Here is a 22880-nt window from a genome sequence, read left to right on the forward strand (position 1 = left end):
TGACTGTCAAGATAATCGCTATACATATGTAATAAAAAAATTAAATAAAATGCATATATATATATATATATATATATATATATATATATATATATATATATATACACAAATATATATATGTATATATATATATATATATATATATATTGTATTCTTATATTATCTATACATTGATTTCATATCCAGTTAAATACAGTTAAATATAAACGCAAAAATTTAGAAGAAAATTAATAATCTCTCTAGAATAATTAATTACTTTTTTAATTATATAAATTAAAATACATACATATATAGAATAATAAAATTTTTGAACATTAGTAAGTAAGAAGTGTATTTATTTTTGATGTACTTTTTTTTTATTAACAAGGGACAAATTCTTCATTGTTACTAAAGGTACGAATTGATTTATATTTGTTTTTGTTTTTTTTTTTTTTTAATACGAATTCACAGAATTTGTTTAATTAGAATATTGGAAAATGAAATCATAATGGAGATATGTACGATTACCAACAGAGAAAATCGAACAAAATCCTGAGTCGTAGTCTTTTGGAGTATTTCAATTAAATTCTTCATCAAATCCATAAAAATTTCATTGGGAAATTTTTTAAGTAGCCTGTACTAAATAATAAATTTATTAATATTAATTGTTCATTAACTTTAGCGAATTTTTAAATCAATAAAATTATTACCATCCATAAATTAATGGCCAGTACTCGCAATGAAGAGAAAGTCCTCAGCCGGGATCCAACGTAATGCTCCAATTTAACATCCAATCAGCCTCGAGCAGATTTGCCCAGATAATAATCACCATAACTAGTACTGTTATAAATAATTATTGATTTTTTTTTTTTTCAATTGGTTTCATCTAATTTTTAGTAAGTGGAATTATTAACTTACAATACTTTATAACCAGCAGTCTCTGTAAAAATAGTATCCTCAGCCAGAGTCCACCAAAAACTTCAATTTCATCTTAGTGAATTTGTCCTAGAATTCGTCCTAGCTACCTGTATAATTCATAATATTTATTAAAATCTACTTTTTATTTATTCATCTTATTTACATTTTTAATAAATAAATTCATTACCTTATAACATCTTATAATCAGTAGTATCCGTAAATAGTATACTTAGCTAGAGTACTAGCAAGTGCTCCAATTGAACTTTTCCTCAGACTAATGCACATTTAACCTAAAGTCTGTGATTGTATATACTCTTTATTGAAATCACTTAATTTTATTCAACTTTTAATTAATATTTCACGTTTAACACTGCACGCTACAGATCCGAAATTTTTAAATCACAATTACTACTTTTAATAACGTTTTATTTATTTTAATCCATCAATTAAAGCTCCATACTTTAATAAACAGTTTTTCACAAAGCACAACATTGTTTTTTATATAAACAATTAAAAATTAATATTTATTTACTAACCCTTATGTTTGTTTACATATGTCATTGAACTATTAACCACTTTAAATATATTTCCTTTCACTTAGCCTAAGTTCACACTCCTCTATGCTTCCACTGTCGCTAACGGATATTTTCCGCCTTAACTATGACAACATACAGAGTGGTTGCAACTTCCAAATTTCTTCCCCAGGCATTAATGATGGCGATTGTACCTATATTCGTATACATCCGACATAAATATCAACTGCTTCATAGCTCTATCGGCTAGCTTTAGTTGACGGTCAGTAATTAATTTTTTATATTTTTTTTTAACTAATCGTTTGTTCGTCGTTAGTTCTTAATTGTTCGCTCAAAATTATTCCTTGTTCGTGGTTCGTTTTTTTTTTTATAAAAAATTATAAAATATCGGTCTTAACCTAACGGCTACCATACTGCTTTTCGCATTTTAATAGTAAATTACCCACCCAGGGAAGTAAAGGAAGAAATGTCTCAGATCACATGTAATTGTTACCGAGGTGAAGCCGAGGTCAACAAATATGTGATCTGAAACTTTCTTATTTACTTCCCGAATAGTATATATGTTTCTCCTCGACGGAGGCGGAAAGCGGCAACTTCGCTTTGCACAGCGGGACGAAAGTTGACGCTTTTCGCCTGGAAGTGAGAGAAAATATTTAATTATTAGTCATTAAATATGTTGACGCATATGCACATTACGATCCGTAAATCGCGAATACTTGCAAACGCAGTTTCAGTCTAATTAAAAATTGAATTATAATAATAATCATTACAAAACCAAAAAGAACAAGACTAATAATAATAATAATAATTTCTTTATTTATTAGCTTAATGCTATTTATAATATACTGTACAATGTAATGACTTAAATTTAAAAATAATGATCTTTAATATAATTTTTTAAATCTATCTTAAAAATTTTCATCCTGTTTTCGCTCCTGATACAGTTAGGAAAACCATTGTACCATTCAAATCCTCGGTACACGAGACTTCTCTCGGCAGAGTGAGTTCTGGTGTGCCGAACCTATAATTCATTTCTCTGCCTCTTATTATGATCGTGTTTATCACCAACCAAAACCAGCTTATTTTTAAACAAGGTGGTGTCATTCCCAATAACATCTTTTTAATTAATATACAAGATCTATATACCATTATCTGTTTAACGCTCATCCACCCTAAAGCTTCAAGCATCTTTTTTATATTTGTATCTTTATTAACCCCTAAAACTATTCGCATTGCTCTATTCTGTATTCGTTGTAGTATAGTGTTACTTGTTGTCGATTATAATTCATCATCAAGCTAACGCAATAATCAAAGTGGGGACCAATTACCAATTTATAGATGGTATTTTTTGTCCAACAACTTACCGATTTCTTCAATGGATAAATTACATTGAGTTTTTTTTGCGATTTTTTTTTCCGTTTCGATTAAGTGATTATTAAATGTTAGATTATTGTCTATTATTATACCTAAATATTTGGTCTGTTTCACTTCAATAATACTTTCATTATTAGTCTTAACCTTACACAGAAAAAAAGAATATCTTGGCGCAAGAAATTTTTTCTTGCAGCACGAATGTTTTTTGCAATTTTGAATGAAAACGAAAATTTTCTTGGTTCAAGAACAAAATTTTCTTAAATTTAGTCATCTTGGCATAAGATTTTTTTTATTCAACCGATATAATACATGTTTCTTGAAGTAATAAATATTTTCTTAAAGTGAGAAAAATAAATATTTTACCCCGATATATAATCAATTGTCCGAAAAGTAAAATATTCTTTCTTGAAGAATAATTTATTTTGAATCGAGATGATTTGTGACTCGAGTCAAGAATTGAAAGTACTCGATTCAATGGTAAGAAATATCTTGGCTTAAGTATTTGTTGTGTTGCGGCAAGTAAGCGTAGACGTTCGAACCAACAGCAACTCTGCGCTCACGGCTCAACGCAAAAATTCTCTTGGGAAAGCTAACTGTACTATACTAAAGTGGAGGTAGTTTAGACTCTACATTGTACAGTGTGCTAACTGGATGTGGGTAAAGTGAACGAGCGTTCAGGAAATGGTCGGGTAGCATAACTGGTAAAGCTCTCACGTGATGCCGAATCGGTCTGGGTTCGATTCCTACCATGAGCAAACAATTTATTTTTCTCAATTCGTTCATAAGCCATTTAATCGAGAAAGTTTATTCCTTATCCTCTCTACTGCTGTATTGTGGTGTTCTGAATATACGGATACACTTTCCTGCTTGACAATATTTATATTAGGTTAGATTCACTAAAAAATATAGGTTGATATATTTTTTAAGTAGAGTCATTTACTCTCTTGACTTGTTACTACGTTTTTTTTAAGTCAAAAAAAAAAAAATCATCTATGGGAGAATTTTATGTCTTCCGTTAAGTAAATATTTGCATGATTCAAGGAAAATTATTTTATTAAGTCAAGATTATAATTTATTTAAATCAAAATTAAAATTTTCTCATTCCAATAGACCGTTGTCTTGAGTCGATAATGTAGTTTTCTCAAACTGAGAGTAAATGTTCTTCTGAACGCAAAAAAAGTTCTTGGTTTGAGATGTTGATATATATTGTGACAATTTACTATACTCACCAACCAAGACAGAAAAGTATCTTGTTTTGATAGTTTTTTTTACTTGGTTAGAAACAAAATAAATTTGACTTAAAATAAATATTCTTAAAACAAGATTATTTAAATTGAATTATTCTGGATACAATTTTTTTATAATATTAGTCGAAGAAAATGTTCTTGGATTAAAAAAACCCAATTACTCAGCCCAAGAATAAAAAAATGAAGGCAAAAATTATCTTGGGCCGTCAACCTTTTTTCTGTGTACAATTGCCCATTTTATACTTTTTTCTCACATTATGTAATAACATAAATACAGTTTTTTTTATATTTATTTTCAGCTGATATTCCTGAAGCCATAATGCAAGTATTACCAAACCCTTATTTATTTTGTATTCAATTTCCTTTTCATCTTTGCTACAAAAATACAATTTCATGTCATCCGCAAAAAGTCTGCACTCGATACCCTGTTTTATTAAGCTAATCACTTCATTTATATATATGTTACGTCCCAGCCTATACGTCAGATGACGTGGGCATTTACTTCTCTAATTACCGACCTGAAATCTAACTAATTATATCGAATATCGATAACCAAGTAATTTCCGTAGTATTTCATTAATTATATAAAATAATATAATATAATAATAATATAATATTATTTAGAATATTTGAAACATATTGATAAAGTTATTTTTCTCTTAATATTTGATATGTACAAATAAACGCTGACGCCTCGAGTAAATCTTCGAGACGTGCAGCTGCACAAACATCTATTTTGTTTAAGATAACTTTTGTATCTAGATAAGTGACTCATTTCTTCGTAACAAAAGCGGAGAGATCGTGAGAATTAAGTATTTTCAATAAATATTACAATGGATCTTTCGAGAACATGCGTTATCTCGAATGACCCCTCCATATGAATCGATGCGTGTAGTCTAAGAGCCGGTGGGAGATCGACCTTCACCCATCGGATAACCAGATGAGACATATTTTTTATCAAATATAATTTATTAACAAACATGCCTATGATGGCTTGGCTATCAAAAAGTGTTCATGGCTATTTTTAATTAAATTAATTTTAATCAATTTCTTTTCATCACCTTCACACTTTTGATAACCTAATGAATTTCATTTCAACTGATAGTTTTTAATACACAGAATATGCCTTCGTAGGCTTGTCTATTTATTTCTGTGCATGGCTACCTGCCATGCAGATGTAAACAGGTAAGTCAATATAGGAAACTGTAGTGTTCTGATAACCAATCGAAATTGGTATCATAAGTAAGATATTTTAATTACAAAACTAATCGTATAGGCTTGTCTGCAAAAAATCGTTCATGAAATATTATTGTCAGGCTATAAAATTTTAAAATTGGAGCTATTTGATAGGTGCGAGAGAGAAAGTAGAGCGGCCGAGGTCCGTGTAGTAGAACAAGACAAATCTTCCTTATTCTCTTAATAATATAGATTATTCTCTATAATATATTTTAAATAAAGAATATAAATTTTTTTATAATTTTAAAATTTTATAATTTAGCTGCAAAATGAAAAAAAATTTAATAGAATTAATTTTTTTTATTATTGATATATTTAATAATTTATTTTTCATTATTTTACAGCCGTAAGTATTTCTAAAATAATTAAATTAGAGTTATAATAAATTAGAGTTTAAAATTACTGTCGACTGTGATAAATAAATACTGTCTCTGTCACTCACATGTACATGAGCATGCGCACTCGGACACATTCAACGGTCAGGTAGCGTGCAGCTACTATGTTGTGTCTTGTTCTACTTCACGGACCTCGGCCGCTCTACTTTCTCTCTCGCACCTATCAAATAGCTCCAATTTTAAAATTTTATAGCTTGACAATAATATTTCATGAACGATTTTTTGCAGACAAGCCTATACGATTAGTTTTGTAATTAAAATATCTTACTTATGATACCAATTTCGATTGGTTATCAGAACACTACAGTTTCCTATATTGACTTACCTGTTTACATCTGCTTGGCAGGTAGCCATGCACAGAAATAAATAGACAAGCCTACGAAGGCATATTCTGTGTATTAAAAACTATCAGTTGAAATGAAATTCATTAGGTTATCAAAAGTGTGAAGGTGATGAAAAGAAATTGATTAAAATTAATTTAATTAAAAATAGCCATGAACACTTTTTGATAGCCAAGCCATCATAGGCATGTTTGTTAATAAATTATATTTGATAAAAAATATGTCTCATCTGGTTATCCGATGGGTGAAGGTCGATCTCCCACGGTCTCCTCTACTACACCCTCTCAAAGTTATTGTTAAGAGTACACTAACAATTAATAAATTAATTCAACTGTATATTTTCACATCACTCAAAATTATACCCTTATAATTGAATAAATCGGATTTAGATATATGAAATAATATATATAATCAAACAACCAGTTTATTGCAACCACCAAATGGTGGCTGTTCAACCCATACTTAATTATTATTTATAATTATATGTAAGTTTTCATTACGTCCAATTTAAATCGACCGCTCAACTACGCCAGCGCCAAAACATCTACCAGGACGTAACATATATTACAAATAATAATGGACCCAGCTTGGAGCCTTGGGGGGGTGCCATCGAATTGTCCTAAAAGCTAGTTATCTACAGTGCTACTGAACGTCAGTTGCTGTTTGTTCCCTATAGAGCTACGAAGCGGTTGATATTTATGGCGCATGTATTTGATTCCAATGATTGTTTGAGATAGAGGTTTTTTTAGTCTTTCAAATTTAGACACTGCCATATTTCAATGCATTTGACTTTAGAACCACTATAATTTCAGCACCAACGTATTAAATCTCTTATAGATTTAAGACCTATGATTTTTATCATCTCTTATACTATACACCTACATTATGATGAGTCTTGTATTATTCATGACCGTGTAACTTAGAAAACTTATAGAAAATCATCTCTCACTTATAAATACATAGATATTATAACGCAACATATTTAAGTGACTTATGTATTAAGTGTCAAGCTAATTATGTACTTGTCATAAGTAATATCAATGCAATTGGCAGCTAGTTCGATTTAACTCCACAGTAGCTTTAAGCCTTCAACTAAATGCTGCCAATATATTACGTCCCCGCAGTTTTTGTAGACCTTGTATGTTTGTGTCCGTAATGCTTAGCAGCTTTATAATTACGGTTACCATTAAATTATCAACAATGGTAGTTAAGTGCTGTGTCAATAAATGTCAGTAGTTACATATTCCCTATAACGTTAAATTTCTTTGATATTTATTTCAGATGTATTTAGAATTCAATGACTATTTGAGATAGAGGTTTTTTTAGTCTTTTAAGTTTGGACACTGGCATATTTTACTGCATTTGACTTGAGAACCATTATAATTTCAGCACCAATGTATTAAATCTCTTATAGATTTAAGAACTATGATTTTTATCATCTCTTATACTATACACCTACATTATGATGAGTCTTGTATTATTCATGACCGTGTAACTTAGAGAGCTTATAAAAAAATCATCTCTCACTTATAAATACATAGATATTTTAACGCAACATATTTATGTGATTTGCGTATTGAGTGTCAAGCTTATTGGGTACTTGTTATAAGTAATATCAATGTAACCGGCAGCTAATTTGATTTAACTACACAGTAACTTTAAGCCTTCAACTAAATGCTGCCAATATATTACGTCCCCGCAGTTTTTGTAGACCTTGTATGTTTGTGTCCGTAATGCTTAACAACTCTATATTTTCAGCCCAGGTATACTTTGTTGCTATTTTCAAAAATTTTACCGACCGCTACGATTGTCGGTTGTTGCCGATAAAGTAAATTTGGAATGGTAACTTGATAATACATTTAACACTGTTTTTTAAAATTCATACGAGGATACGTCGGTCGGTGCTGCTCTCTTGTGAATATTTCACAGATCTTTTTGTTTCAAATATTTATTATAACCAAATGTTTCTCAAAATTCTGAGAGGTATATTTTCAATGGTTCAAATACAAAAAAATAATTTTTAGAACTTATTAATTAACAATAAGAATGCCAGGACGTTCCAATATAGGAGAAATCCGTCTGTTCAGTAAAAATAAAGTTTGAATTATATTCGTAGCTCAAGATTATTTTTAAAATTTTTGCGTAGAGGTGGGCGGTGCAGAGCGGCCCCCCTAAAATTTTGATCATAAAAAAATTTTTTTTTTTGTCTAATTACTATAAATCCGATATATTTCCGCATTTTTAGCTCTACCTATTACACCTAGGGCAAAATGGACCAGCCGAAGATTCTGAAAAAATAATTCTTTCAAATTTTTATCGTCAAGTTAAAAAAAATTTAATATGTTAATCCATTTTTCGGATGATTCTCTATAACTGGGGCAAATTTGGCCTCTAAAAATATTCGAAAATAATAATTTATATTTTAATTGATAAAATTTTTTAAATAATACGAAATGATCTGTAATTTAAAAAATCAAAAAACACGTTTCTATAGGGTTCAAAATAATTACAAATAAGAAATATAGAATTGTTCTTTTTTTTTTTTTTTTATTAAATAATAATTAATAATTAAGCTAATCGAGGGGGAACGATTTATCACAACTTAAATAATTTTTTTTGAGTTATATGAAACCAAACATAGTTGTTAAGAGAAAGAAATACATCCTTAATGATGAAAACAATTTAAAAAAAAAAAAAAAAAAAAAAAAAAAAAAAACTTTTTATCATTTTTTGGAGGGGGCAGCTCTGTCCCACAAAAAAAAAAATTTTTTCCAGAATTTCGGCAAAATGTCCATAAATTTGTTCGAAATAAGACAAAAGTGATCTGATAGTTAAAAACCACAAAAAGTAATAATTGGCTTAGGAGGGCCGCTCTGCCCCACCCTCCCCTATTCATATCTGGTGATCTCTTTTATAGTTTTGGATTTATTTTGGGAACGAAGTTCCTTATGGGGCGTTGCGGAGGGGTATCCTAACTGGCAAAAAACGTTCATAAGGCGAGAAAAAAAATCTGTCTATCGGTTGACCCTGCGGGCCAGCCCCAAAACTTCCCGGTGTTTTCGAGCTCCTTGAGCTCGAAATCATTATTGTAAACACATTTTTGAGCTCTTCGAGCTCGAAAATACTTTCGTATGCCATTGTTTTTGAAAAAAAAAAACCGTTTTTTAGCATTTCTTTTTCCCGCGATATCTCGCGAACGAATTAACCGATTTTGATGGTTAAGGTGGCAATCGACGCATTTTATCGAATTCTAGAGCTGAGTAGATTTTGAAGTCGATCGTTACAGTCGTTTCTGAGAAATCACTAAAAAACTAAAATAAATTTTTTTTTTTTTCGTAATTCGCCAATATTTTCGAGTCTACTTGATCAAATGATCTGAAATTTTTAGGAAAGTTGACGGCCAACAAACTCTTTCGATTGCCACCTTAACCATCTAATTCGGTTCATTACTTTAAAAGTTACAAAGAGTTTACACACACACGCACACACACACACACACACACACACACACACACACACACACACACACACACACACACACACACGCGCGCACACGCGCGCGCGCGCACACACATACACGCACTCGGACATTATTCTGAAAATAGTCAGAATATCTTCCTAGGACCTCAGTACTTCGACATCTGATGAAAACTCGATTTTCGAAAATCGAGGTAAAAATAATTACTTCCCGAATTTTTCGAAAATCGTCGTAAGATTTGTATGTATAGTCTATGTATGATGGCTATACAGTGTCTAATGTATAGTCTACGGTATGACTGTTAGTATAGTCGAGAAGATGAAAACCTACGGTAAATAGTCACAGGTCTCCTAAAAATATGGTTGATGGCTTAAACGATCCGAAATGGCTTCTAGAGAAAACATTGTTTGGATTTTTTCTGGACAAGAAAATTACAATTGTTAAAAACAAAAAACCGTTAAGCAAATTAACCGTCCATCTTTTTGGCCAGAAAAAATTCTGGTGTCATCTAGACACTTCAAAGAATATGATTTTTTGGTAATGAAAGTTGTATCACCATTTTTCAAAAAGTTATTCAATTGTTAATTAACATTTTTTTTACGGGTTTGTGTTATAATAAAAGGCGGTATAAAATTTTAAATAATTAATCTATAAATTTTTTGCTTCTTAAAGCCCTTTTTATAAACATACTCAACAAGATAACGTCATGAAAGTTTATAAATTACTTTTTTTTCATTCATTATTAATTTTTGAAGTAACGAAAAAATTAAAATTCTAAATAATGTATGTTAAATAATTTTTTTTGAAACTTTAAGCTATTACTGATTTCATATACTTGTTAGGCATTATATGATTACTTTTCAAATTTTTTCATGCCATTTGTTTATAAATTTTTTTATTAATTAAATATTTTAGAAAAATTTTTTTTCACCATATTGTTAGCGTAAGAAAATAATGATTTTTAAAAAATAATTTTTTCTTAAAAACAATATCTTATTGTTTATATTCGTTTCTTTCATATTTGGATTATTTTAATAAATAATTCAGAAATCGTTTTTTTTTTAAATCATAATTAGCATTTCTAAACACACTACTGGAAAAAATTAAAGGATAAAAAAAAATCTGAAATTTTTGGGCGATTATCAACAGCCCATGTAGGAACTTACAAGCTCTGACAACGGGGCTAAGCACGGACCAGGACTGGGTAACCCAGCTCTGGCTCCCCAGTGTCGGCCCTAGCTAAGGCCCAGGACTGGGCAACCTAGCTCTGGCTTCCCAATGTCGGCCCTAGCTTAGGTCCAGTCGTGGGCAACCTAGCGCTGGCTTTCCATCCTTGGCCCGAGATTAAACCAGAACTAGTAAGCCCAGCTCTGGCTTCCCAATGTCGGCCCTAGCTTAGGTCCAGTCGTGGGCAACCTAGCGCTGGCTTTCTATTCTTGGCCCGAAATTGAACCAGAACTAGTAAGCCCAGCTCTGGCTTCCTAGTGTCGGCCCTAGCTAAGGCCCAGTCGTGGGCAACCTAGCGCTGGCTTTCCGCTGTTGGCCCCAAACGAGACCCAGTCATGGGTAACCCTGCTCTAGCTCTTCAATATTGGCCCAAGCTTGAACCAGAACTAGTTCACCGAGCTTTGGGTTTCCACGGTAGACCCTAGCTAGGACCCAGCTATGAATAACTTTTACCCATACAGGAAGCCCCCGAGTTGAACGACGGGGCCATGCCTGGGACATTATTGGGAAGCCCGTCTTGGCAAACCTATACTGTCCCATGCCTGGGCCATAACTGGTTAATTAGTATTGGCCATTCCAATGATTACCCAGGCTTGAGCCAAGACTGAATACCCTAGCTTTGGCCAACCCTAGAGTCACCCTAACATGGGCCAAGATTGAATAACCTAGCCTCGGCCGTTGGATGGTTACCCTAACATCGGCCAACACTAGATAACCTAGCCTTGGCCAAGCCGAGAGTCACCCTAACTTGGGAATTATGGTGGTAGAGTAAGATAATTAAGCTGGGTTCTTGATAAATAATCAATTAAATTTAATAAATTTTATTTTAAAAAATTATGTAATTATAATATAAATAATACGAAATTATTTTTTTCTTTCTTAATCGAAAATATAGATTAAATTGCTCTTTATATTTCATAAAACCGAGTAGTTGTAGTAAAATGAACAAGTAGAACATATAAAAGTTTCAGTTGAACGTTAGTAGGTTCGTCCAGTAGCCAGCGTTCAAACCCAGCAATCAGAAGGACGGCAGTTCGCGCCCAGAGCCCAGCAGAATTTTCACCGAGTTTTTTTCACGTTATTTACTTCACTTAAATAGTTTAAACGTTAATGATCACAAACTCTAGTACTTTAATAATAATAAATTTTTTTTTTAATTGAATTTATGTGTTTTTTCGATGCATGGGCCAAGTCTGGCAACCAAGCATGGGTCAGGTCTGACAACCAAGGTTGGGCCAGGTCTGGCATGCAAGCATGGGTCAGGGCTGGCAACCAGGCTTGGCACCCAGTTATCATTCCAGACTTCTACCAAGGCTGGAACAAGGCTGGCTTACAAGCTTGGCCCAGAGTTCAACATAGTTGAACCAAGCCTGAGCCAAGCCTGGGCCCGTCGTACTTTCCTGTCTGGGTCGGGACAACAGATTTTTAGCGTCTCCCAAAAAAATTGTTACAATGCAGTGATTTTTTTTAAGCGAAAAAGTTTGTCTTTTCTTTTCAAAATTTTCATTTTTAATTTGTAATTAAACAGTGTCTTGCATCATAAATTCAAACTATTTTTGAAAAATTGAGCATAATCAGTACGATATGTTCGAAGATATTGCAAAAATCAAAATTTTCAAATATGTTTTTTTTCGGATAACTTGTAAAGTACTTCATGGATTCATTCCAAAATATATCCAGCTCTAAAATTTACAAGGTACGTCGAGTGCCACCTCAACCATCAAAATCGGTTAATTTATTTCAAAATAAACCGTTATCGAAAGAATTGCGAAAAATTGTTTCTAATTAAATTCAAATTGTTTAACTAATCAATTAAAGTTGTTTTTGAACGTTAATGATTAAGAAACTGGATTGAATGCCACCTTGAACGTCAAAATCGGTTCATTATTATAACCGGGCAGCGTTGGTATACGACATGAGAGTGCGGCTCTCTCGCTGTCTCTGTCTGAATTTGGTCTTTCTCTGTCTCTCATATTACAGCCTGATTGCTAAGTTTGGCTGGGTTAAGCGCTAGACCACAGGGGATGATTTCGCGCAGCAGGTGACCGTAAGTCGGTCATGTGCGCATAATTAGGTAGGGGTCATCGGAGGTTGGGACCTGAGACGTCTCGATCAGGATCGACATTCAAGTCCAAGCTATCGACTCGACATTTAAGTGCAGGCAATCGATTCAAGTGCAGGCGATCGATTCAAACGACACTCAAGTCAAAGTGCTGATACATACAGCCTCGTTACTCGTTGCTCGATTGTGAAAACTGTAAAAATTCTAAATTATTTTGCTCTCTCTATAAACTGGTTTATAAAACCAAATTTTGTTAAGTTGATTATCTAAGTGATTTGTGTGAGAGTATCCAGCACCAAGTCCAACATCAACAGCCAGGATCCGGAAGAGAAGGTCCAACATGCAGCGGCGTCCAATACCATCAGTACGTCGAACACAATAAAATCCAGATAAGATTTATGATAAAATTATTATATTTTTATATCTCTCTCTTCAACGTCAATCTAGTGTGAATAATTATTATTTATTTCCCATGTCCATTAAATCGTTACATGTAAATAAATTTATTTTGTTGTCACTAGACACTTATTTATTCATAGAAGAAATTTAATTTATATAAAGGGGAAATTTGTAAATATTTGGGGATTTGGTTAAATAAAATTAATTATATATAATAATTAAATTAAGTCTCAAAGAAATTACTTTTCATCACCAGTGTCTTAGAGAATAAGTTTAATTTCAGCCGCGTGTCCGGTCAAAACGAGTCGACCTACTCTCTGAGATCTATTTCCCGCATTTCAGAACCAGCGATATAATAATTATAATTTATATTTATAATTAATAATTAATTATTGAATCGGGAAATTTTGTAACTGTGGTTCGTGGCTACTGGACACGAAGTAGCCAAGGTCACCGTTATATTATTTCTAAAGATATTGATGACGATAAGTTAAAAAAATAATATTTTATACCATTTCTTTCGGATAAATAATAATAAAATGTACTAAAATATGTTCAAAATCATTCCAACTGTTAGTCTTATTGGTCTCTCTTGATCACCTCATAATTAAATGCAACTTCATCTTTAATTTAAATATAAATAAAAGAGCTGATTCCATTTTGAAATTGATCTATATATCAAGAGGTTGAAAGTTATATTTGTATAATTATTTTTTATACAAAATTTTATTTTAAAACATTCTCAAAATCTACCTGACCAATCGAATTTAAATTCATAGGGCTTCTGTTAAATGTAGAATCCTTTTATATTCCTTTGTATCATTTCAATAGGACGGTTTGCTTAAAAGTTTTAAGATATTGAAACACATACATACACGCGCAGAAATCCATCTGGAAATCATCAGGATAGCTTCTTAGGACTTAAAAACGTCAAAATTTGATAAAAACTCAATTTTCGAAAATCGGACTGAAATCATTAACTTCCCGAATTTTCATTGCGGGAAGTTAAAAATTGTCCTAGGATTTAAATATTATCCAACCATTGACAAAATTGGTTGTTTCTATTTAATACCGGTCTCTTTGCGTAACGTCTTCAGAACATAGAAAAAAAAATTATGGTTCTTCTATCCATGATATTATAGTAAAACATGTGTAGTAGCGAGTACTCGATATGTGCTAAAGGGCACTACATAAATAGTACTGATTTTACTATACGTGTGGTTCAGGTTATTCCAAGGTTATTCCTTTACTCCAATTTGTAGTAACCTAAACTACAGCTGCTGTTGTAGCAGCTATAATTTCTTGTCCGTGAAAGTTTACTTTTTATAAAAAAATTTATTATGTGTGTATTTCAGATATATAAGATGCTATGAACGTCGAGCTCACGGTTGTCCTGCTCGGGGAAAAATAACAAATGATGAACTTGATTTATCGATCGTTCATAACCATGTAAGAAATCCTCAGTTGCAGAAATATTGCATCTTTCAAGATGCATTGTTTATTGCGGCAACGGCACGCCCTTATAGATCCCTGAAAGTTATATTTGACCATTTGAGTGTGCAGTAAGTTTTTTCAGTAGCTACGATTTTTTTTTCGACACATGCATGCACTTATATAAATATATATATATATATATATATTTACATATATTGTGTCATTTTAAGGCTATATTTTTTTTTTACTGCTATACCTGAAAATCTGGAAGTATAAAGAAAATAAAAAATTATGCCGCTGGTCTAAAGGGTTTAAGTCTAATAGCGGCTTAGCTCATCAAAAAATTCGATTTATCATTTAAATAACACGAGAAATTTTTTGTTTTTAACTTTGAGTATTTTTAACTCGTGAACAAATCAATAGATTGAATTGACTAATACACATTTTTATAAGAAATTGAACACTCGACAAAAAAGGTCCTATCATTTTTCGATCGATCCATCTGTTCTAAAGGTTATTAGAGCTCGAAGTCAAGTTATAGTAAATTTCGAGATCTTTTTACTTTTCCGGCAAAACTATCAGACTTATCATAAAATGTTGTAAGGTCTTTTTTGTTGACGATTTTATTTTCTAAAAATTATTATCAGTACAGTTTTTTCAAATTCCGCATTGTTTTCTAGTTATTTTAATTTCAATATCAAGCTCTTGTAATCGATCAGAACACTACTTTTTTAAGAGCTTGATATTAAAATTAAAATAACTAGAAAACAATGTGGAATTTGAAAAAATTTAACTGATAATAATTTGTAGGAAATAAAATTTTGTACAAAAAAAATCCTAGAATATTTTGTGATAATTCTGATAGATTTGCCGAAAAAGTAAAAAGATCTCGTAAAAATACTCTAAGTTAAAAAAAAAATTTCCCGTATTATTTAAATGAGAAATCGAATTTTTTGATGAGCTAAGCCGCTATTGGACTTCAAACCTTTAGCCCAGCGGCACAATTTTTAATTTTCTTTATACTACCAGATTTTCTGATATACTAGTAAAAAAAAAATTTAGCCTTAAAATGACACACCCTAATATTTATATATATATATATATATATATATATATATATATATATATATATATATATATATATATATATGTTTGTATGCATGTATGTATATCTACAATTATAATTCCCATGCTGTATCATCAAGTTTAGCTATTTTGTTTTTTTTTCGAGTATGGTCTTCTATTATTAAAAATTTGATTTATTTTTTTATCTTTTCATTAAACTTATTCTTTATTCTGTCTACCAAATGCGAATTTTCTCATTATCTACTTGAATTCACGTTAATATCGGATGAATAAACATATATTCTTATATATAGAAATCATGAAGCAGCGTCACAATTCACATGGCGGAAAATGCAGCCGCTTATGGAAAGTTGGCGCCGCAGTGACCGACCACCTCGTCCACCGATTCCAAGCAATCTACAACAGTTTGCCGATTTTTTAAACATGCCACAGTGGGCCTATAATTAACTTTACTATGAATAATTTTTAGTTTTAAATAATTCACCAGAAATAATAAATATAATCATAAATTTTAACGATTTGAGAAAAATCTCTGCTCCAATTTTTTAAATGTACATCAATAATAAATTATGAAGCAGAAAAATTAATTATTTAATTAATAAAATTTTACTGAAGTAATCATTACAGAAAAAAAAATTAATCAGTTGATAATAAAATAATTGCACATTAAATTTTTGTCAATAAACAATTAAATTATTGCACTTCAGTTTAATGGTACGGTGTTACAAATTTTTTTTAATTAGTTGGATTTATTTTTTAATTAATGAACACGGGGTAATCGATATTCACAATCGATATAATTGCGGTCTTAGTTTTTACTTTTCATCATTTGTTTTCTATTTTTTTTATAGTAAAAAAAAAAAAGTAATAAATTTAAAAAAAAAAAAAACAAGTATTTTTTCCTCCTTCAATTAACAATTAATTTATAAAAATAATTAATATTTATAATAATAATTATTCGACAATATTTTATTTACTTATAAATGTTTTACATACTTGCGAGACTTTTTAGTTTATTTTTATCAAATTCGAAATTTAATTAATTTATCAACTAATTAATTAATCAATTAATTATTTTAACGTTGCACACTAATAGATTTTACGAATTTAAATAAGCAATAAATAATGCATACTTTTGCAACTAATTGAAAAAAAAATAATTCAGTAAATTATTTACACAGACCACCCGTTTATTTAATAATTTTTGTATTTTCTCTCGTATTGAATTTATTACAGTTTTTATTATTATTTTAATCATATTATTTATTTACGAATTATTTTATCAAATTTACACAAATATGGACACTGTTAAAAATAAAAAAAAAGTACGGAACGTATCGGAAATGAAGTCGTAAAATCAAAGTGTATTTTTTTATATTTGTAAATATTTTTACCTATCAAAAAAAGTAATAATAATCAACGAAATAATTAAAATTTATCATCATTACAAACTAATAATAATTTTATTTAAAAATTATTTAATTTTTTTTTTTCACACATATAAAATTATAAATAAATAGAGTAAATAATTAATAAAATATAATTCATAAAAAATGCACGTATTAATTTTTTCATATTCGTCCTTTTTTTAAATTTGATTTTACCAATTATTGACTCTAATATTCTATTTATTAATAATTTTAAATTTATCTGATATCTGCTACATTCACACTTATCTTGTAATTTACAATAAAATAGATTTGATTTATTGCAATAATAGAAGTGACAAAAACTGGGTTAATAATTAAGAAAAATGGTCGGCACATGTTTTTCAATGTGTTCAGGAAAAGAATGACGTCTGTAAGTTTAAAAAAAAATAATCACAATAATACAATTTCCCTAATCAAAAACTGCGATTGAAAAATTCTAATTGGGTTTTAATTGGAACTTTCCGATTGGCTCAATCGGTTTGAATCGAGTTTAAGCGAAAAATAATAAATTTATTTTCCGATTTAATCTGATGAAAAAATTTCAATCGGATTTAATGAACGTTGTGATAAAATTATTTAATAATATTTTCAGAAGAGAACGAGAAGGTTTATTACGCATTTCAGAGATCGATGGAAAACCTAAAAATCAAAGGCACAAAAAAGCTGATTTCACTAAAATAATGAAATGTTTTCAAAGATCCAGTGTAGGTAAGTCATTTGCGGATGATCCTAGTGAGTTGAGACCAGATCCAGTACTTATGCTCACTGTCAGATATTTATTTAACAAGTACATTTATTAACTAAAATAATTTATCTGTCAAAAAATAACCCATATTAATTAAATATGATATGTTTTTCCAGAGTTTCACTCCAAAAAGGCATACGCTGGAGCTTAATTTATGAATTAACATTCAACAGGATCCGGGCAATAAAACAAGACATGATCATATAGAGATTAGATTCAACCAAAAGCATTAAAATTTTAGAACCAGTTTTTAAATTTCATATTTATGCTGCTGAAAGGTAAAAAAAAAATTCAATCATCATTTATTTATTGAACTTATCTATTACAACAAATATTCTGTTTTAAGAATACGGAAGAGACCTTTAAGGAATTTTGTTCACAAATTAAATGATCAGCATTTACTGGAATTAAACGATTAGTCGTCCTGTACGACGATATCAATTATGCCAGCGCTGACGTTCACGAGGAAAAGAAACCAACGAATTAATTGGAAAAAAAAAAAAAACAATTTACCAACAACCATTGAAACTGTATACCTCTTGCTTTATGAATTTGTAATAAATTTATACCATAATTTAAAATGTTACATAAGTATTTTTAGCAATAATATTACCATTCAAGTAATTGAATCAAAATAAAAAAGAAGAGAACCGAATTTAAAAAATATATATATATAATGAAAACAAAAAATGTAAAACAGGTCTAATAAAAGTTATTGTTGATGATAAATCTTTGAGTTAATTAATAAAATACTGTGTACTAAAATTAAAAACTTACATTTAACATGTATCTTATTATAACAATATAACAATATAAAATATCAATAATTGTAATTAATGAACTGGAACAAAATATCCAATTTAAGGACATTAATATGTAAATATATACATATGAGCCAATTTTTTAAAGAATAATAATAATGAGCTACGGATAATTATAATAAAATTTTGGAAATGTTAGTTTTTAAACTTGAAAAAATAAGACTTTTACTTTTACTTGAAATTTAGGTTTGAAAATGTCAAAGAATTTAAATTAAAAAATTAAACTTAAATCATATTTAAAATCCTTCTTTGCAATTAAGTTTTTCAATAATTTATTTCAAAGAATTGAAATTATTTGTTTTAAACGTGAGAATCTGACTATAACTTGCTCGTATTCTAAATTTTAACCACTCCCTTTCTTTCTGCAGTAAACTGTTTTGAAATTACCATTAAATTACCTACTTTGCCAACCGAAATGATAAAATTACAACAGTCAATACTGTATTTATAAATAGCAACAAAGTATACCTGGGCTGAAAATATAGAGTTGTTAAGCATTACGGACACAAACATACAAGGTCTACAAAAACTGCGGGGACGTAATATATTGGCAGCATTTAGTTGAAGGCTTAAAGTTACTGTGTAGTTAAATCAAATTAGCTGCCGGTTACATTGATATTACTTATAACAAGTACCCAATAAGCTTGACACTCAATACGCAAATCACATAAATATGTTGCGTTAAAATATCTATGTATTTATAAGTGAGAGATGATTTTTTTATAAGCTCTCTAAGTTACACGGTCATGAATAATATAAGACTCATCATAATGTAGGTGTATAGTATAAGAGATGATAAAAATCATAGTTCTTAAATCTATAAGAGATTTAATACATTGGTGCTGAAATTATAATGGTTCTCAAGTCAAATGCAGTAAAATATGCCAGTGTCCAAATTTAAAAGACTAAAAAAACCTCTATCTCAAATAGTCATTGAATTCTAAATACATCTGAAATAAATATCAAAGAAATTTAACGTTATAGGGAATATGTAACTACTGACATTTATTGACACAGCACTTAACTACCATTGTTGATAATTTAATGGTAACCGTAATTATAAAGCTGCTAAGCATTACGGACACAAACATACAAGGTCTACAAAAACTGCGGGGACGTAATATATTGGCAGCATTTAGTTGAAGGCTTAAAGCTACTGTGGAGTTAAATCGAACTAGCTGCCAATTGCATTGATATTACTTATGACAAGTACATAATTAGCTTGACACTTAATACATAAGTCACTTAAATATGTTGCGTTATAATATCTATGTATTTATAAGTGAGAGATGATTTTATATAAGTTTTCTAAGTTACACGGTCATGAATAATACAAGACTCATCATAATGTAGGTGTATAGTATAAGAGATGATAAAAATCATAGGTCTTAAATCTATAAGAGATTTAATACGTTGGTGCTGAAATTATAGTGGTTCTAAAGTCAAATGCATTGAAATATGGCAGTGTCTAAATTTGAAAGACTAAAAAAACCTCTATCTCAAACAATCATTGGAATCAAATACATGCGCCATAAATATCAACCGCTTCGTAGCTCTATAGGGAACAAACAGCAACTGACGTTCAGTAGCACTGTAGATAACTAGCTTTTAGGACAATTCGATGGCACCCCCTTGGGGTACTCCAGATTCAAAATTTTTTTCATCAGATAAACGATCATTAAGCACATAAAGCTAAAAAAAGTCCCTGGCAACATTATTTTTTTATCGATATTTGCACAGTAGCGGTTGATTTATTAAAAACCAAAAAAAAAATCATTTTTTGTACCTACTTGTAATGGATGTTAAAAATAAAAAAATGTTTTTTTTCTTTTAAATGATAAGCGGGCCCTGTAGAAAATTTATTCAAGTTTTTAACGCCGCCCTTCAATTTACAGTGCGTTTATTGGTACCTGAAATATCGATGATTAAACCCAAAAGGATCATTTTTCGTTTGAAGGCTGATATCTCAACGACAAGTTATCGTACGAATCTCAAAAAAATTCAAATTAAAGCTGATTAAATTTGCTAACCGACCTATGCATTGGTTTAGCTGAAAAAATTTTTTTGCAGCCCGTGGACTCTTAAAGAAAAAAAAAATTTAGAAAATTTTTGTCTCGCGGTATTTCTCATGTTTGTGCATTGGCTTAAAAATATTTTTATCCATTCTAAAAATTTTAAATTGATCTCATTATTTCGACTTTACTCCCATACCTTCTTAACAAACCTCAAGTTAACTGTTCCGCACGTTGTCCATATGTCACATTCTTCGTTCCTTCGTTTATACAAATATCTCGTTTCCCATTACCCGCGTTCAGGGGTGGGTAGTTACGCGTAACGGACAGTTTCATACGTATTTTACGTAAACTACGTATAATACCTTAATCACAGTATTACACGTCGATTTCATGCCATCGAGCCGTTGTTACTTGAAATTGCTCAATTTTAAATTTCTAACCGTTTTTCAACTGCTTCACAAGTTACAGGTCGAAGTATATAATTTTATCACAAAATGAGTTTATATAAAAAAACAATTTATCAATCATTCTTGAAGGAAAATGATTTTTTAATTGAAAAATTAGATAAGAAAAATATTGCTCGATGTTTAAAGTGTAATCGTAAACTAAAGAAGTCTATACTTCGATTACAGAGTCACCGGTAAATATTTTTATAATAATTATTTCTATTTTTATTCAATTAAAAAAAAAATTATTAATCATTTTATAATAATTAATATTATTTTATTTTTAAAGTTATATTAGACATACATGTGTTGCGAGTACTTCTAATTTGTTGGATAAAACTGAGGTAAATTTCAAAGACGATGATTATACTTGTACAAAAAAAATGTTTTACGCTAAATTTTACAAAAATCTTTGTTTATATTTTTGCAGGTTCCAAGTAATACATCTGAAACAATATCTGCTGATTAATCCTTTCGTTACAACTCCAAACAAACGTAGATCCTCTGTCTAATTTTGGTAATGATTTAACAATTATTGATAAAAAATTATCACAATTTTTCGTCAGGTATAACATACCATTTAGTGTTGTTGAATCATTTCAGTTCAAAGAGTATAAATTCTTTAAATCCAAATTATAAACTACGTGCAGAAAACTCTTTCAAGTGTTTGCTTACTATTATAAATGATAAATTTTACAATGAGTATCTTCTCAATTACCCGGGAAAAAAGTTTAGATCTGCTTTTTGTCGATATCTGCCCAGATGAAATTAGATCTATGCAGATCTAGACAGGCTGATTTTTGAACAGAAAGTTATATTAGCCTAGATCTACTTTGATCGAAACAGATCAAATCAGATCTGTTCATACCTATTCATACATAATGTTTGATTAAACCTGATCGAATCTGATCAGATTTGATCTAGGCAGATCTGAACTTTTTTTCCCGGGCATTCACAAATTCACGCTCATCGCCGAAAACCCACGATTTGAAAAAGAATGTATGACTATAAGTTTTTACAATAAAGATAACTTTCAAATCGTCTCTTCGCGCTCTGTATTTAAAAAATATTCCTGACTTGAGTTCAATAGATAGTGCCAAGATACTCGACGTAATATTGGGAACTGACAAACAGGGTCACACCATCTGGTGGTAAAAAATCAAACTAATGAGGGGTTACAAAAGTTGAGTAAATATACATTAAATGCATGCTGTAAACACAATAATTTTTTTAACAAGAAATTATTAAAAAAAAAATATTAAAATGGAAGTTGGAATTTTTATAGAACATGAAAAGACAAAAAGTAGAGTATGCTGTGTATCCAGAGATTGTCAGAGTAAAGCAAATAAAAATTTAAACATGGTTTTCTATAAGTTTCCGAAGGCTGGTGGTAGTTCAGTGCTATTAGAAAATTATTTTGGTAATTTTGAAAAAGTTGATAAATCAGAAGCGACGAAGAAATTATTTAAAAATAAATGAAATTACTCCTCACATGAATGCTTGCTCTTTACATTTCAAAAAAACCGATTAATTGATATTGCCAGGAACGTTTGTAAAGTTTAACCTAAACATTAAAAACTGAAAATATAATTTTTATTGTCTTTTAAGTAAATATACATTTTATTACAAGAACAAGTTATTGAAATTATTTTTTCACTATTAGATACTTTAGCATTGATTTCATGGGATTTTTCTTTTATATGACTCGTTTGGA

At 30.1% G+C, this 22880-nt stretch overlaps 1 protein-coding gene and 2 long non-coding RNA genes across 5 annotated transcripts; 2 read left to right on the forward strand and 1 right to left on the reverse strand.

Moving 5' to 3' along the window:
• Nucleotides 1-316: 316 nt before the first annotated feature.
• On the reverse strand, nt 317-1613 carry LOC128667776 (uncharacterized). 2 transcript variants are annotated; one of them, XR_008403734.1, is made up of 4 exons: nt 1085-1613; nt 898-1004; nt 690-819; nt 317-613 (listed from the first exon to the last, which is right to left on the reverse strand). It is a non-coding gene; the product is annotated as an uncharacterized LOC128667776 (long non-coding RNA). The 2 variants fall into 2 exon arrangements; XR_008403733.1 differs by having other exon boundaries at nt 318-618.
• A 10692-nt stretch (nt 1614-12305) lies between these two features.
• On the forward strand, nt 12306-16520 carry LOC128667757 (uncharacterized). Of its 2 annotated transcripts, none has more exons than XR_008403694.1 (3): nt 12306-13154; nt 14545-14751; nt 16003-16520. XR_008403694.1 is itself a non-coding variant. In XM_053739096.1 (3 exons), the coding sequence occupies exons 1-3, from the start codon at nt 14338-14340 to the stop codon at nt 16154-16156; spliced, it is 450 nt and encodes a 149-aa protein (XP_053595071.1). In that variant the 5' UTR covers nt 13929-14337; the 3' UTR covers nt 16157-16520. The 2 variants fall into 2 exon arrangements, 1 of the variants encoding a protein (XP_053595071.1); XM_053739096.1 differs by lacking the exon at nt 12306-13154 and adding an exon at nt 13929-14426.
• Nucleotides 16521-17273: 753 nt separating this feature from the next.
• On the forward strand, nt 17274-18583 carry LOC128667758 (uncharacterized). The gene is made up of 4 exons (XR_008403695.1): nt 17274-17509; nt 17732-17847; nt 18001-18162; nt 18231-18583. It is a non-coding gene; the product is annotated as an uncharacterized LOC128667758 (long non-coding RNA).
• Nucleotides 18584-22880: the final 4297 nt, after the last annotated feature.

This window comes from Microplitis demolitor, chromosome 5, assembly GCF_026212275.2.
Source record: "Microplitis demolitor isolate Queensland-Clemson2020A chromosome 5, iyMicDemo2.1a, whole genome shotgun sequence".
Classification (NCBI taxonomy): domain Eukaryota; kingdom Metazoa; phylum Arthropoda; class Insecta; order Hymenoptera; family Braconidae; genus Microplitis; species Microplitis demolitor.

Coding starts and splice junctions, on each gene's coding strand:
- LOC128667757 (XM_053739096.1), top strand. CDS start 14,338: ATGTGTAGTAGCGAGTACTCGATATGTGCTAAAGGGCACTACATAAAT. Junction 14,427..14,544: donor GTGGTTCAGGTTATTCCAAG/GTTATTCCTTTA, acceptor TGTGTATTTCAG/ATATATAAGATGCTATGAAC. Junction 14,752..16,002: donor TTTGACCATTTGAGTGTGCA/GTAAGTTTTTTC, acceptor TCTTATATATAG/AAATCATGAAGCAGCGTCAC.